The sequence below is a fragment of the Podarcis erhardii genome (assembly GCF_964252035.2).
Source record: "Podarcis erhardii genome assembly, chromosome: 12".
NCBI lineage: Eukaryota > Metazoa > Chordata > Lepidosauria > Squamata > Lacertidae > Podarcis > Podarcis erhardii.
This window is the reverse complement of record NC_138513.1, coordinates 11,793,382-11,808,183: the sequence shown is the minus strand read 5'-3', so window position 1 is coordinate 11,808,183 and position 14,802 is coordinate 11,793,382. Positions and strand designations below refer to the sequence as shown.

General features: G+C 46.6%; 1 protein-coding gene across 1 annotated transcript in view; it reads left to right on the top strand.

Moving 5' to 3' along the window:
* Positions 1-14,802, top strand: part of PTPRN2 (protein tyrosine phosphatase receptor type N2) — a gene marked incomplete at its 5' end in the record, with an annotated part of 436,031 nt that overhangs the window by 309,233 nt on the left and 111,996 nt on the right. Inside the window, one exon of the mRNA XM_081881778.1 lies at positions 12,861-13,076. Coding sequence (XP_081737904.1) covers positions 12,861-13,076 — 216 coding nt within the window. The remainder of the gene's footprint in view (positions 1-12,860; positions 13,077-14,802) is intronic.

The following is a 14,802-nucleotide window of genomic DNA, read 5'->3' as shown; positions in this document are numbered from 1 at the left end:
GGTGGTGGCCCTCTGTCCATGCTCAGAGGTTCTGCGGCGGCCTTTTTTGCGAGGAGCCCTTGCTGGAGCAGCTCGGGCCCCAGTCGCGCTCCCGGGGCGAGTTCTTGGCCACGTGCTCAAGGGGGCGGAAGGGGCGCTTTGCCCCGCCGGGGACGGAAGGGTTGGGACGCGGGAGCTTGCCTCCTTCCTGCCGGCGCTGAAGTCGCCGCCAGCAGCAGAATCGCGGCCGTGTTTGCGCAGGGTCGGTGCTGGGCGACAAGCGCCAGGGGAATCGGGAGGTGGACGCGGTGCTCGGTGGTTTGCTAGCGCGCGCCGGCCGCTTCCGCGCGTAGTGAGAGCGCCCGTCTGCCCTGGTTCTTTCTTATCCTTGTTTTGCTGAAGCATTTCTCGCGCGCCCCTGTTCCGGAAAAAGTTGGAAGGGGTGTGTGGATGTGTGTGTGGGTGTGTGTGTGGTTTCAGCCCCCCTTGATCCCGTTGTTAAGCACCCAGAGGCGCATCTGACCCAGCCGATCTCTCGCTCCCGCGCCAGTCGCGCACTTGAGGAATGGGCGCATTCTTTCCCGCCCAGGATTTGCCGCTTCGAATCTGCCCCCTGGTTGTTGCGTATTGTGTGGCTGGCGACCAAGAGCGCGCTCTCTCTCTCTCTCTTTCTCAAAAGACAAGAAAGTTCTTTTGTTTTGCCTCCCAAGCTGCCCGGCAGCAGCTTCTGTGCAAAGGTCACCGCTGACATGCGCGGAGGGGACCCCTCAGAGCTCGCCCTGCAGGATCTCCGGATCCTCTACCTCCTTCGCCTCGTGGGCCGTCGCCAAAGGTCCCCGGAGCGATCCCCGACTGGCTCACGTCGTCTGTGGCTATTAACCCGTGTTCCTATTCAGCATCGATGGTCCTAAGATTTCACCTGTAGCTCCTCTGTCCTGGGTTGCATTGACCTTAGCAATCAGTTTTCCACTACTTTCCCGAATCATCATGACCTCACCAGACCTCAAAGCAGCATTTTTTGCTTCCAACAAGTCCCCCATCACTCTGGTCCTGGTCATTCCTTAGAAAATCCCAGAGATAGGAGGAGGACAACAACAACAACAACAACAACAACAACAACATGCTTAGCCGATTGAGCAAAGTTCCTCCCAGTTGCTCTTGTTCCTGCGCTGGTGACTCCTTCGCAAGATGGAAAGCAAAGTTCGGCCACACTTCTTCCTTTTATAGTCCTCCCATCCCTTCTAAAATTTAGCTGCTGACGTATTGGGAGCAAAATGGGGAGTTGAGAACAAATGCGTCTCTCTAGACGGCGTGTATATACAGTATATGATTCCATATCCACGCTCAGCCTACACTGGTATGCCTGCGGGGTTTACATGCATAGTATTGTGATCCTTATATTAGAAGGACATAAAGCAGGTGATTTAGGCAGCCTAGGATTTTGAAACAAGGCGACCTTTTTGTGCTATGCTTTGTTTTATATATAAAACACACACATCCTAGCGCAATCTTGAGGGAAGCTGGCAAAATGGGATATACGCTTCAATTTTTTGTTTTAAATTTGGCGTGTTTCAATAGAGATGCAATGGGTATAGTTAGGCAATCAGGATATTGACCAGGAGGGCAGAAAACAATGGAAATAGATGCGAGCACTGTGTGTTTACCTACTCACATGCAATATGGGTACAGTAAACTACAAATATGGCATGTATATATTAATGGAAGCACTCAAAACATATACCGGTACTTGTGAAAGTATGTGTGTACATAGATAAATGAGGGAGCTCTCTTTACTCATATTTTCAGAATATTTCTGACAAGTAATTAGCAATATGTTTATGCTGTGCATATATCTACCCTTTCTTGTTTCTCCTTTATCTCTCTCTTTTGCCTAGGAGAATATTAAAATGCCTGTAAATTTCATCTTGCCACAATACTGCCAGACAGACAGAGAGATCCACTCATTTTTTTAACCCTTTGGACAACTATTGACATTTTCGTATACATATTGCATAACACCTATGAAAAGCAAGGTTACTGGTTTGTTGGTGCAAGCAGCTCCTCCTCTCTTTCTCTTGGTAAACAACAAAAACAGCTCTTTTATTTTCATTACGAAGCAAGAAGAAAGTATCTCCCATTGATGCTGGTATCTTTGAAACTTGTCTGAAGCCTCGGATTCGATTCCTTCATTGTTGCGGGATATTAATCCTTCTAAAAGGTATAGAGAAGTAGCCCCCCCCCCCCCCCCGCTTTGTGGGGTTGAAGGTTGAGGAAGGATCATTGTGTCCCTCCAAAAGAATAGGTCTATGGTTCGCACCATGACCTTTCTCAGTGATTTGAATAAGCTGGAGTTCCCAGAAATCCATCTGCCTTTTGTGTGTGTCAATTTTGTCTAATCTTTTCAACCTCTCCATAGATTCTCAAAGAAGGGGGGAAAGTACCTTCCCATCTGACTGCACCCCCTCCCCTTCCTTCTCCAAGTAAAAGCATTAAATTGACCTTGTTTCAGGTGATAAACTGACATCTGCTACAAGTAATTCTGAATCAACATCCGAGGTGTTAATGGAGGACAGGGAGTTATGAGGATGCTGTCTCCATCCCTATACATACAAACCTCTTGCTAATCTTAAAGAACCTCATGTGAGATTGAGGCTGCAGTCCTAACCCCTTACCTGGGCATATGCTCCATTCAAGTAGCATTCTATGGCCTTTTGATTGTGTTTGTGAGAGGCGGGATTGTTTGTTTGTTTGTTTTTGTTTTATTGTGTATTTTGTGTTCTCATTTTGCATTTTTATGTTGTGAACTGCCCAGTGGACCTTTGGGTGAAGGGCAGTATAAAAATTTAATAAATAATAATAAATAAGACAAGAATTCGAGTTGGACTTGCTTCTGAGTAGACAGGACTAGGATTGCACTGTGAGCCACTAAATTATGTCCTTTTTGTGGTGTATGATGCGACAGTCAGTAAACAAGGACACATTTTATTTGAACACAAATAACATGGCATTCTTGTGTTGAAGCAGCTCTGATATCTTAAGGCCTTGCTTCTGCAATTGTGTAGTACTGCACCCTAAACGCATTTACTTGAGCATCGGTCCAGTCAATTTGATGCAATTCTAGCAAACTTAACTTGAGTGCTTATTCAATTTAAACTAAATGAGTTAATTTTCTTCCACGGAGATGTGTTTAGCACTTTTGTGATAATGGGTATCATTGTAAAGAACAAGAACAATAAAAATATTTTAAAATGCCAATTTACTGTAAGGATGATTTTTGTACATATAATTCTTTAAAGTATCAAAAGGTTAAGTAAACATATATTTCCTGCATTTTTTTTTATCCCGAGAAGAAAATATCCCCCAGAAGATCACAGTTAATATAAGGTTTATTTAGTCAAATCAATAATGTGACTCTAATAAATGTACTGCATGAAAACAAGGTCAGTTATTCCAAAGGAGTTTTCTTGGAAAATGTGGTTAGATGATATTAACAGTAATATTATAGATAATAGCTGCACAATTTACAAAACTATATATTCCTTTTTTTTAATCCTGCTGAGTCCAAATGTATATTAATATATGTTTATAGTCAAGAATAATTATTTTCTTGTCATTCCTTTTCTTCTTCTTGGGACTCAACCCCCCCTCCTTTTTTGGCCTCCTTGAATGGCAGATTTGCAAGTACAATTTCATCAGCACAGAGGAACAATAGCTTTCAGTTGCACAAAGGATTTCTCCCACCCTGAATCTCAACCACAATGCCTCTTGCTCTGATAATAGCTTCTGAAAAGATTTTGTAATGTAGAGAATTAATACATGATTATTTCTGCCTGACTTCTCCCATTTATTAGGTTCTGGAGTGTATTCTCAATTAAAAATAGCATTAGGTGGTTTTTTTTAAAAAGTCATCATATTTTAAGATAAATCATTTTCCAAAGTTTTATTTATCTGTGCATACCGAGATATTTAGTTTTCATTGTTATTTGTGTTCAGATCTATTATAATGTGTCATCAACAAAGAATTATAAAAAAATGAGGGGGAAAACCCCTCTTGTGTATTATGTGCAACTAAATACTACTGCCAAGTTATTTTAGAAAAAAATATATATTGAAATGCGTTTTTCTTCTCAGAAGTAGAAAGGCAGTGTGCATCAGCTGCCAGCCAAGTGTGTCCTTATCTCAACTGAGCAATAGCTTTTGAAGTTCGAAGGCTTACACTCGCTGGTTCTTAGCTAAATGGCATTTCCATTCTTACAAAGTTTACTTTGTAAGATGGCAATGCCCATTTTAAACAGGGAGGGGAGGGGAAAATGTGAATTGCTATTTAAGGCTGATAATCTGTAAAGCACCTGTATCTAAGGTAGCATCTATACTATGAAGATAACTGAGGGTAGTTTCAAGCAGTCCATCGTTGCCTTCAGTTTCCAGTACATTCACTTGCCTGAATGATATTAATGTATATTAAGCATTTACAGGCCATTGTTGGTGTGGAATGTTACCTGCACCTGCAACCTCCAATCTAGCTGGGCTCGCAGTCATGCACACACCTCCTCCTCTTGAGGAAGTGTGTCAGACCTGTGGCTGTTGAAGAAGATGCAATGAAAGGATATCAAACATGGTTTGATTACATTAGCATCATCATTTTTTTGGGAAGGGGTGGGTGTTTCCTTACTGAAACTCAACTGTGCAAAGGGCTTTTGGGTGGGTGGGGGGTTAGTAAAGCTGGTGCAAAGGCAAAGAAATGCCTTTCTTACTTCCTTGAAGAGACAATGCAATGGGAAATAACATTTTTGATTGGCAATGCATTTGGGTAGGCCAGTTCTTTGAGCTGCTATGTAGGGTAAGATTAATAAATATATATGGTAGTCATCATTCTGCATTGGCATGATGGGCTGAAACCCAGGAATTATTAAGAGTCCCTGTTTTACAGTCCTAGAGAATACCCTGCTTTAGAGCATAGTTTTAAGGTGCTTGCGAATAAACATTCAGTAGATACTCTAATGCACTTCACTTTAATTATTCCTTAGAGTCCATTTTGCATTTTTTGTTGTAAAAAAGAAGAAACGTCGTTGTCATCCCCCCATCCCGTGCATTTGGTAGGCCTTAAACTTTGAAAAGGAAGATATTTGCGATTGTTCCCATGTTACGCAACAGCAGTTGTCTATACACACACACACACACACACACACACACACACACTTCAACATCCCAGCGTCAAACTGAGCCAGTGACAGAGGAAGGGGATGCTGTGCTTTAAAGACGTCCAACTGTAAATGTCAAATTCATACATATTTAAAGATCCCCCCCCCCATTTCGAGTCAAGTCTGACAGGGCGCCTCTAATTAACCCCGGATTCTGTTCCGCGAGGCCTGATTGTTGGATCCAATAGAAGCATTTGGCTGGAGGGAGGGGGGAGATGGGGTGGGGTGGGGGTCTTAGGCAAAGTGGGAGATTACTGGGAGCTCCAGGGTGAAAGAACCCTCCTGCCCCCTCTCTCTCCTGCGCATGAGGTTGTCAGGTAGAGTCCAGTTTGGAATGGGAAACTAGACTAAACAAACAGCTAGTTAAAAGCTGCCTCTTTTTTAAAGCCCAAGTTCTACTTGGTGTAGCAGGGGCACAGCCTGAGGATTCACAATTATTTTTTATTTCTAAGCATTTTAGCCAGGGGTGCATCAGGAAACAAATCATTACCTTCTATCCTGTGTCACCTGGGTAGGGATGCTGCTGGAAAAGCCAGATTAATGTCACCAATACAAGCCTAGCTTGCTTTTGGATTCCCTTTGATTCCTCAGCCTGACAAGAGGGAAGGTTTTCTTTCCAAACCTCAAGCTTCTTCCAGTCACAACTCACTGACTCAGAAATAGCAATGGATGTGATAGGATCGATGGGTCTCTGTATCCAGATCCCACCCACTCAAAAGGGTGCAATGGGGGGGGGATAGGACACCCCCCACCTACTTTGGATGACTCCCTCCCCTAAGGGCATAGGATCACACTTTTGTACCTCTTATCAACCGATCCTGAATAGGCACCAACACTTACCTGATCCTGAGCTCATGCCCAGGTCACGCTACCAAAAAAAGAGAAGTTTTCCTCCTGTAAAGGAAGTGGGGAGGCCATTTGTTACACTAACCATCCCGACTGTAAGAAGGACAGAGCGTTTGACGAGACAGCTGGGGATCCGTGTTAAGTTGTATTGAGAATGCACCCGAGGCGGGTACCAGCGCTTTGACATCATCCTCACAGCAATGTATTCGGAATCTCAAAAGTCCTTCAGGACTCTCGGTTCCTTCCAGAGCGCTGGCGGTATATACTTTTGTCAGCAAGCTTACGCAGACCTTTATGGAGAGAGTAAACCTCCCTTCCGGGTTGTGGAGGTGGTGACAAATCGGGGGAAGCGCGCAGAGGAAGACCCTCGGACCCGCATTATTTGCACAGCAGCGCTGGCCTTGAGTTGCCCCTGAAGTTTGGAGCGGGACCATCCGGAGCTGGGTCGAGCTGCGGGGAAGTTAGGGTGGGGCGCAATGGATGGATCGGTTTGAGGATCTTGAGTGAGGGTCGCAGGCGTTACATGTTTCCCTGGGATGTTTGGAAATTAGGAATTAAGCCGGTCCAGTTTCGAGAAGAGGGACTGCCTACGTTCCAGTCTTTCATAGGTCGGAATGGAAAGAAACCTCGCTGTTTAGAAATTCGTCAGATGCGCCTTCCTATCTGACTGCGTTATGGTGAAGAAGGGTTCTGTGTAGTTCGAAACATGCCCTGTTTCTTCGACAACAGAAACAGGTTTCCTTAAACCTGAGCTGTGACAATATTTGCAGAAACAGAAGCGGAATTATGTTCAGTACGGGAACCGTTCAGGGTCATCCGTACAAAGCGGCATCTTTAGAACAGGGTGGGAAGGATGCGCGGTTGAGGACCGTCGGGGGGGGGGGAGCGCTTTATCAGGGACTAGTTCCCCCCAAAAGAGAAACTCCTGACATCATAGGCGAGCTAACGTGTGTACTCGGTTTCGGCCTCTTCTGCCCTGAAAGGGCGCGTATCGGCTACAGAACTAAAGGCTTTAAGGGCCACACGCGATCTAAGCGCTCTGTGGGGTTTGTTTTTGAACAATGAGGGCTAGAAACGCGAGTTCCCAACAAACCCGGAGCCCGGCGTTATCGTCAGATATTTATGGAGAGGGCATTGTGTACAAATTGCGGAAGAGAGGGAAGGTGGTTTCCTCTTTTGGCGAAGTAGGCAAAAAAGAATCTGCTTTGCGCCACTTGCCTTACCACGACTACATCCAAGCCAGGGGTGACTGGCCATTTTAAAGCAGAGCGCCTTTCTGTGTGCGAGATGTCGGTGTTTTCTGGACCTTCTTCCAGCCCTCCATTCGGAACCTCCACCAGCGTAATCTCGGGGCCCTCGCATGTTTCCCCAGTCGCGGGCAGTTTCCTTGCCATATCTGAAAGTGAGGGTCTCCCCAGCCCGGCCCTTTCCCTTCCCTGGCTGGCTCCCTTGAAATAAGCGTGGTCCCATCTCTTGCAAAGGCAACGCCAAGGCAGGCCGCCCCCTGCGAAGCGTGCGCGCAGCAACACGGCGGTGGCGCACAGGGGGGCGTTTGCCACTCCGGGCCCTGCTTAAAATGGCTTCCGGTTTCTTCGTTTTTCAACAATGAGCAGTCAATTTGTAAAGCAATTTGAAGCCCCGTTCCGATTTGCAGCTCGGCTTGGAGGGAGGAACATCGTTATGCAAATTAAACCTATTTACAAACAACAACAACCCAAACTCTGAATCCATAGGAACCTGGAAGTGGTCTGGACAAAAACGAAACGCTGCTGAAAATTAAAGGGAAATAAATTATTTGCCTTATCTGTTTAATTCTTACATTTGACAGCGCTTTATTATAGAGCTTGTGATTTCCTCAGAGTTTGCATGGTGATTTCCTCAGAGTTTGCCGAGGGATTTTCCCGAGCTAAAAATGCGAATGAGAACCCCGTTTATTTTGTATTAAGGATAGTGTGGCCGCGGGCCAGTCAGCTCCGCGAAAGGGGCCTGACAGCTCTTGATTTAAGAGGCTTGCTTACCATTATCGTTTATATCAGTGGTAGAAGAACTCGCCACTTTGCAAAGCGGATTCTGTTGCTTCATTTTTTCTTTCAGAAAAATCCTGAAAGAGGACAGCATCATCGCTATCCTATACGCGTCTGCTTAGTTGGATGGGGCTTACTCCCAGTGCAGAATTGCAGTCTATTAGTCCCATTTTACAGATGGGGATTCGAGGCCCACAGAGTGACTCACCAACATGTTTATGAAAGAGGGGCTGGGGGAGGTGTATTTTTTTTGGGGGGGGGTGACTACAGTGGACAAGTGTGGGTTTCTCTTTCTTTCTGACGTTATTTAATATCCGCACTGTTAACAGAATAAGCCGGGCAATAATTTACAGAGAAAAAGCTTTCTTATGCAAACCATAAATAGAGTCGCTCTTCTTTCCATATGACACTGTTATATATGTACACAAGGTGCGTGGGCGCGCATCTCTTGAATGCTGCAACAACCAATTAGCAACCCTGATCCTAAGCATATTTAGGTTGCAACCGCGTGAGTAATACTTGCAATACTTGTGAGTAAACGTCATTTAACTTAATGGGACTTGTGCATTGGGTCTGCTGTTATTTTGGCTTTGGTATTTTGACCGCTTAGGATCGGAGCTGTTTATCTATTTACCCCTGGATTATTATGCGCAGCACCTTCGAAGTATGTTTAAGAAGAAGTGAGGCGTCTAGTGGGATTTCTCGTGTGCGACATGGGCTGGGGGGGAAGGCTCATTTCCCAGAAATCACGTCCAGGATCGGGGCCATGCATTCAATGGCCTGGTCTCCCGGCGAAGAGGCCGGAGGCGCCCCCTGCCTCCGCCTTGTTGGGTGCGCAGCTGCCGGAGAAAGAGTGAGACGGGGGTGGGGGGACCCTGCCTTCGCGGCAGCTGTCCCCACAGCAAGCCTAAACATCGGGGCAGCCGCTCCTTCTGTCTCGGGGACTTTGTAGCGCGTCCAATGAAGGCCCCTTCAGGCCAGGCCCTGCCCGGGGAGGGGGGATTGGAGTTCTGGTGGGGAGGGAAGAGAAGATGCGGCGAGCGAGGCCGGGTCTCCAGTCCAGGGCAAGATCATTTTTCAAACGCCCCTATTTAGATGCAGATAGGGACCTCTCCCTCGCCAAAGGGCCGGGGGGCGCTTTCAATTAAATGCTAATGGTGGAGCCAAGGCCAGGCCTTGAGCTCCAGCCAGCAGCCTGAACTGGCCTCCGAAGGGGAGGGCCTGCCCTTTCGCCGCCAGAGGAGAGCTTTCTCGGGCGACCCCCTGCCCTCCCCAGCAGGAAGGGCCGCGGCCAAAGGCGCTTTCCAAGAACGGAAAGGCGGGGCTGAGGAGGGCGCCGCTGCGCGGAGGGGCCTAAGAAACGCGGGCGGGGGCGAGGGACCATATGGCGGTCCTAAGAAAGGGAAAGCAGAGGCAACGGGGCGGTAGGGAGATCCTGAAGCGGGAGGGACGGAGGAGGACGCGCGAAGAGACCTGTGGGAGAAGCTGCCGTCTTAGGGAGCAACGGATTTGCCCGCCCTCGCCAAGGAAGAGCGAGTGGGGCTGCGGTCAAAACCCATGTACTGCACGGTCCCTTCGGGGCGCTTTCCCTGTCTGTTTCCTAGCAAAGCGGGACCCACCCACGGTTTTTAGCAACGGGAGCCACTGGACCCTTGGTCAAAGCAGTGTGTTTTTTTACAGCCAGGTCCGCAAATTGGGTGCTGGGTTGGTTCTCTGCTGGTTTGTGGACCTCTGCCGTCGGTTTGTGGACCTCACTGCCGTCGGTTCCCGCTGCTACGTAGATTGGGACGCGCCAGACGTTTTAGCCGAGGGTGCCACGAACTGACCCCACTTTTCCCGCTCGTTTACACTGCAACCCTGATACCTGGGATTAAGTCCTACAATATTCATAGTTTGCTTCCGAGTAAGGATCGTATTGGTTAGGCTGAGTACACACCATACATTTAAAGCAGCCTGCCAAGAATGCTGGGAACTGAAGTTTACACCTCCCAGAGATGCACTCTTAATCTACAGTTCCCAGGATTCCTGAGAACGTGTTCTTTAAATGTATGGTGTGTTCAAGCTCGCAAATAATCTTTAACAGAGTCCCTACGCTAAGAGCACATACTCCGCACTCCTCAGAACAAAGCACGTACACTGGGAGTTAAGTTCTGCGTCCGAATGCGGTTTGGGGATCCGGATGTGTAGGGCTGCAGGTCTAATGACTAAGTTGATATTCCGGTGCCCACTTATTTCCGTGTTGCACTCCAACGGGGCACGCGGCCCATTGCTGCGCATGCTTTCCCTTCCGTTCCAAAAAGTTCAGGTGGTTGCCATATAGGACCGTAGCCTTGTGATCCGGCCTGAATCATGCTTACTTGCAGGACAAGCCCTTTTATCTGCGTAGGGCTTCCTTCCCAGCAATGTCACTTCCAGGCTGTGCCTTCTTAAAAACCAATGAGATGGGCAGCCTGACCCGTCGGAAGTGTCCCACTGTGTTCAGTACGGGCCTTACCACTCCCAGTAGGCGAGCACAGGACAGCAGCTTAGCACCAACCCACCCCGTCTAAACTGAAAAATGAACTGAGTGGCAGGGAGGCGCCCCTCAAAGCCTCCCGGTCCCCTCTCCTCCCGCTAATCTCGAGGGGAGGGGAGTGGGGACGTGGTCTGGAGGACACGCGGGCGGGGCAGGCGCGCCCGCTTGAAAGGGAGGCGAGAGACGAAGCGTCGCCCATCGACTCGAGCGCGTTTTTGCGCGCCGGAGGTCTCAACGCCGCCTTCTCTTCCTCTGCGCTGGGTTAAGGAGGAGAGGCGAGGCAGGTGGAGATTGGGGGGAGGGAGGGAGGGAGGGAGGGGGGAAGCGAGGAAGACTCCTCCCGCCGGCTGAGGAGGCGGGAGAGCGCCGGAGCGCGTCCTTCTTCGATCCCTCGAGCGCTTTGGAGAGGCAGCGGGAGGAGAAGCAGAAGCAGGAGCAGCAGCAGCGTCTGGAGAGCCAAAGTGGCGCGAGCGGCTGGCGAAGGAGCCCCTCCCCGACGAAGCCGCGAGAGCGGGCGACTGCGCGCCCTGCCCGCCTGCCTCCTTTCCGTCGGTCCCTTTTTCTCCAGCCGGCGAGCCTTGCTTCTCTTTTTCGCTCCTGCGCAACAAGGCGGCGAAGGGTGGGAGGAACGCTTTGCCCGGACCTGCCTTTCCGTTCCATTAAGCCCGAGCCCCGCGCTAAACTGGCGCGCCGCTAAAGCAAGGAGGCTAATTAATGGCAAGCTATGTTCCCAGTCAAGACGCGGCGCTAATTGCTTCGGTGGCCTTTTCTGATTCCAAGATATATATTTTTTTTAAGAGAGAGAAAGGAACCGGAGTGGGGCCTGACACAAGAGCCGCTTGTGTACGTGCTAGCCGGGAGGAAATTAAGCGGCGGCCAGCTGAATGCGGAGCAGAAAATTACTAAAGAGAGGCGAGATAATGAATAGGCCGGGCCGGGCATTCGGGGGGGGGGGAATCCATTTTGTTACCACGCGAAATGAGGTGGTGGAGAGGACTTGGCTAATTGTTCTCATCTTGTAGCAACCAGAGCTGAGGCAGGGGCGTGCTTTTCAATTCATTTCCCTAGTAATTGTCAAGCGCTGGCCAAATGAGCGAGCCTGCAATCTTGCGTGCCTGGGCTTTTCATAGCCATGTTGCGATTTTAATTGTTGCTAATATAGCTTATAATGAAGCTAATGAGGGGAAATTATTGGACAACTTTTGAGCGCATGGAGACAAGCGAAAGGCATCACCAGGATTTCTTTTCTGTCGCTGTGCACACACACACACACACAGACACATAAAATTACACACATTAAAAAAATATATATCGTGGAGGAGCTTGGAAACGTTGAACTTTGGTTTTGTTTTGTTTCTATCCCAGGAAGAAAAGAGGGAGAGATGAGCACTCCCCATCTGATAACTCTTCCCTCATAAGTAAAAATAAAACGTTAATGGAGAACAGTGTTTTTTGAGAAGTCAATTTTTCAGGTGTGGAGCAGAAGAAATCTACATCCCGCTTTATGCAAAGAGTATCATGAGGGAAACTGGCTGTGATAATATCTTACCAGGTTTATTGCTGGAAATATATTTTTTCCTATGACAAATTCAATAGGCTCACAAAGACAGTCTTACCTGCTTCTTAAAGATATTTTATGAACGATGTTGCCAGGTATGTGTTAGGGAATTATCTTTTTAATTTACATTTCATTTAGGTGGTGGAGGAAAACAGTGATACTACTTTCCAGATAGCTGGGTGGATTTTTGACTATTGCTCCAGTTCATTTAAGGTCACAATATGGGATTTGGGGACGGGGTGAGAGAGACTCGTTGAATTCTGCACTTTGTACTTTGAAGTAAAAACATGTAAGACTGAGTTGCCTGTGCAGTCTGTACTGCATCGAGGGGAAGGCAAATGCCGTTGACTTTAATGGAATATACTTTTGACTAATCGTGCCTAGGAATGGATCCCAAACTTTTAATTCCTATCCTGACACATCCCAAAGAACTGGTGTGTGAAATAAACAGTGTGATCCTATACATGTCTACTGAAAATAAGACCCTCTTTATCCATTGGGGCTTATTTTCAATGAATAGGATTGTAGTTGCAACCCCTGAAATATTCTGCTAGGGAAGCCTGATTGCAATTTTGTACTGTGGCAATTTCTCTTCATTTTGTGTTGTGATTTCACCTGTTGGCATTGGAGGGGGAGGGCGGCAGGATCAAGTAGTGGTTGCTCTCTTGTTTCTGCCCTTGCTTAAAAAATAATAATAACCCCCCCACACACCTCTCCTATTTTTATTTTTTGTACAGAAAAGCAAGCTCCAGCGTTTGCCCCACCATGCCCAGGAAGAGAGAGACACCGCCAAATTCATCATACTAACCCTCCTCTCCATCACTTGCATTTTTGGGATCCTTGTGGCTTCTGGGGTCATCTATTGCCTCCGCCACAGCTCTCATCACAGACTGAAGGAGAAGCTGACAAGCCTGGGCTCCGACAACAGCTCCAGTGCGACTGCTGCTTATCAGGTAGGAGACCGGCCTCTCCACTCCACCAGCTCTTTATTTTTTCCTGATACTTAAAACCGTTATTTATTATCCCCCACACAAGGGAGTGCTGCTTTTATTTATTTATAGCCGAGGTAGGGTTCTCCCCCCCCCCTTTCTTTAAACAATGCCTTACTTGGGCGTCCCTCCATTAATATTCCCCCGTAGACTGTAGCAGCTTTTTTATTGCTTGTTATTAATCTTTGCTATTCTTGTAGCTTGCTGTAAATGTGCCTCTAATTAGAAACGTTAAAAGAAGTAGTTGCCAATTTCAATGCCCCCGGAAAAGAAAAAAACCCACATGCCACACACATCAATATCTAGAAGCTGTCACTGCGTTTTAGATATTAAAAACAATCTACAATTTATGAGGCATGGATCACCCAGTTATCTGAAGGTGTTCCTCTCTTTGAATCATTGACTTCTTGGAGGTGTGATATGAAAAGAACCTTTGACCTGCGCAGTTGTCAGTTTCTCCCATTATTCAGATAGATTGGAATATAATGCTGATAAATTTGTAAGCGCTAGAGAAGTTAGAAGCAGGCCTGTTGGTGTTTTGGGTTTTGTTTTTTTTAAATAAAAGAAAAATCTGAGAACAGTGACAGCAGATAGAAGCAAAGGAATATGGAAACATTATAGGTGAGGCTTCTGTAGTAAATAGGAGGGGAAAGGTGCTATTTCGGAAGCACTGATCAAGGACTGGCAGATTATTTTTGATAGGCAATCCTTATTTTTCTTGTCGCCTGCGTTGGCATTTTATATATGGTACTGAACATTGCATAATTGGACAAATCTTAACAGTTAATCTGGCTGTCCACAAATCTTAGTATTCTTGTAAAATTCTCCCGAGTTGTAGAAGAATGCTCAGAAATGCTAAAAGTTCGGAACAATGAGCTATGCATTTAAATAATAAAATGTTCAGTATACTTTTTGAGTTGTGAAGCCTTTCCCTTTTTCTATTTTTTTACCATTGTGTTCTCTGACGACCCAGGGCACTTGCATCTGTATCCTGCTGTACTGAAGCTGTGTCCCCTTTTCTCCCTCCAATTTCTCTCTCCCTCTCTCCTCATCTTTGTACTCTGTGATTTCCTCCATGGGGGAGGGCAGCATTGCATACCCAATGAAATGTTCAGTAAGAGTGCTGAATTCAAACATCTGCCCAACTTATTAGCATTTCAGAGGAAGAGCTTTCAACTTGAGATCTAAGCAGAAGGAGAAAACCTTCTAAAGTAAAGTAGTAATAAAGAGAGAGAGAGACTTATCAAAGGGAGGTGTGAGGGGAGGTGTTTCAGTGAAGAGAAAGGTACATTTGCTGAAACCAAAAAAATGTGTTTACATAACAACGAACGGTTAATCCAGTTTTGTTAAATTTTTATCTAGGCATTTTTAATGTAAAGTGTTATCATTTACAAAGGAACACATAAGCCTTTTCTTTTTCTTTTAATGCATATAAATTTAATAATCTGAGGGAAATCATACTTATTTGTGATAAGTAAGAAGACAATCTTCCCTGTGACAGTTCTAATTAATGGTATCTGTAATTAAAATCATGCCCTTCCAGCAGGAAAATTGTTTGAATTTCTGGGAGTGACCTTTTTGCCATTTCTCTTGGGGCACACTGGTTAAGTTGATATTGATTTTATAATGAGCTCTGGTTTGTTTAATAAGAATTTGTAATCCAGATGCTAAATGAAATTTAAGCCTCATT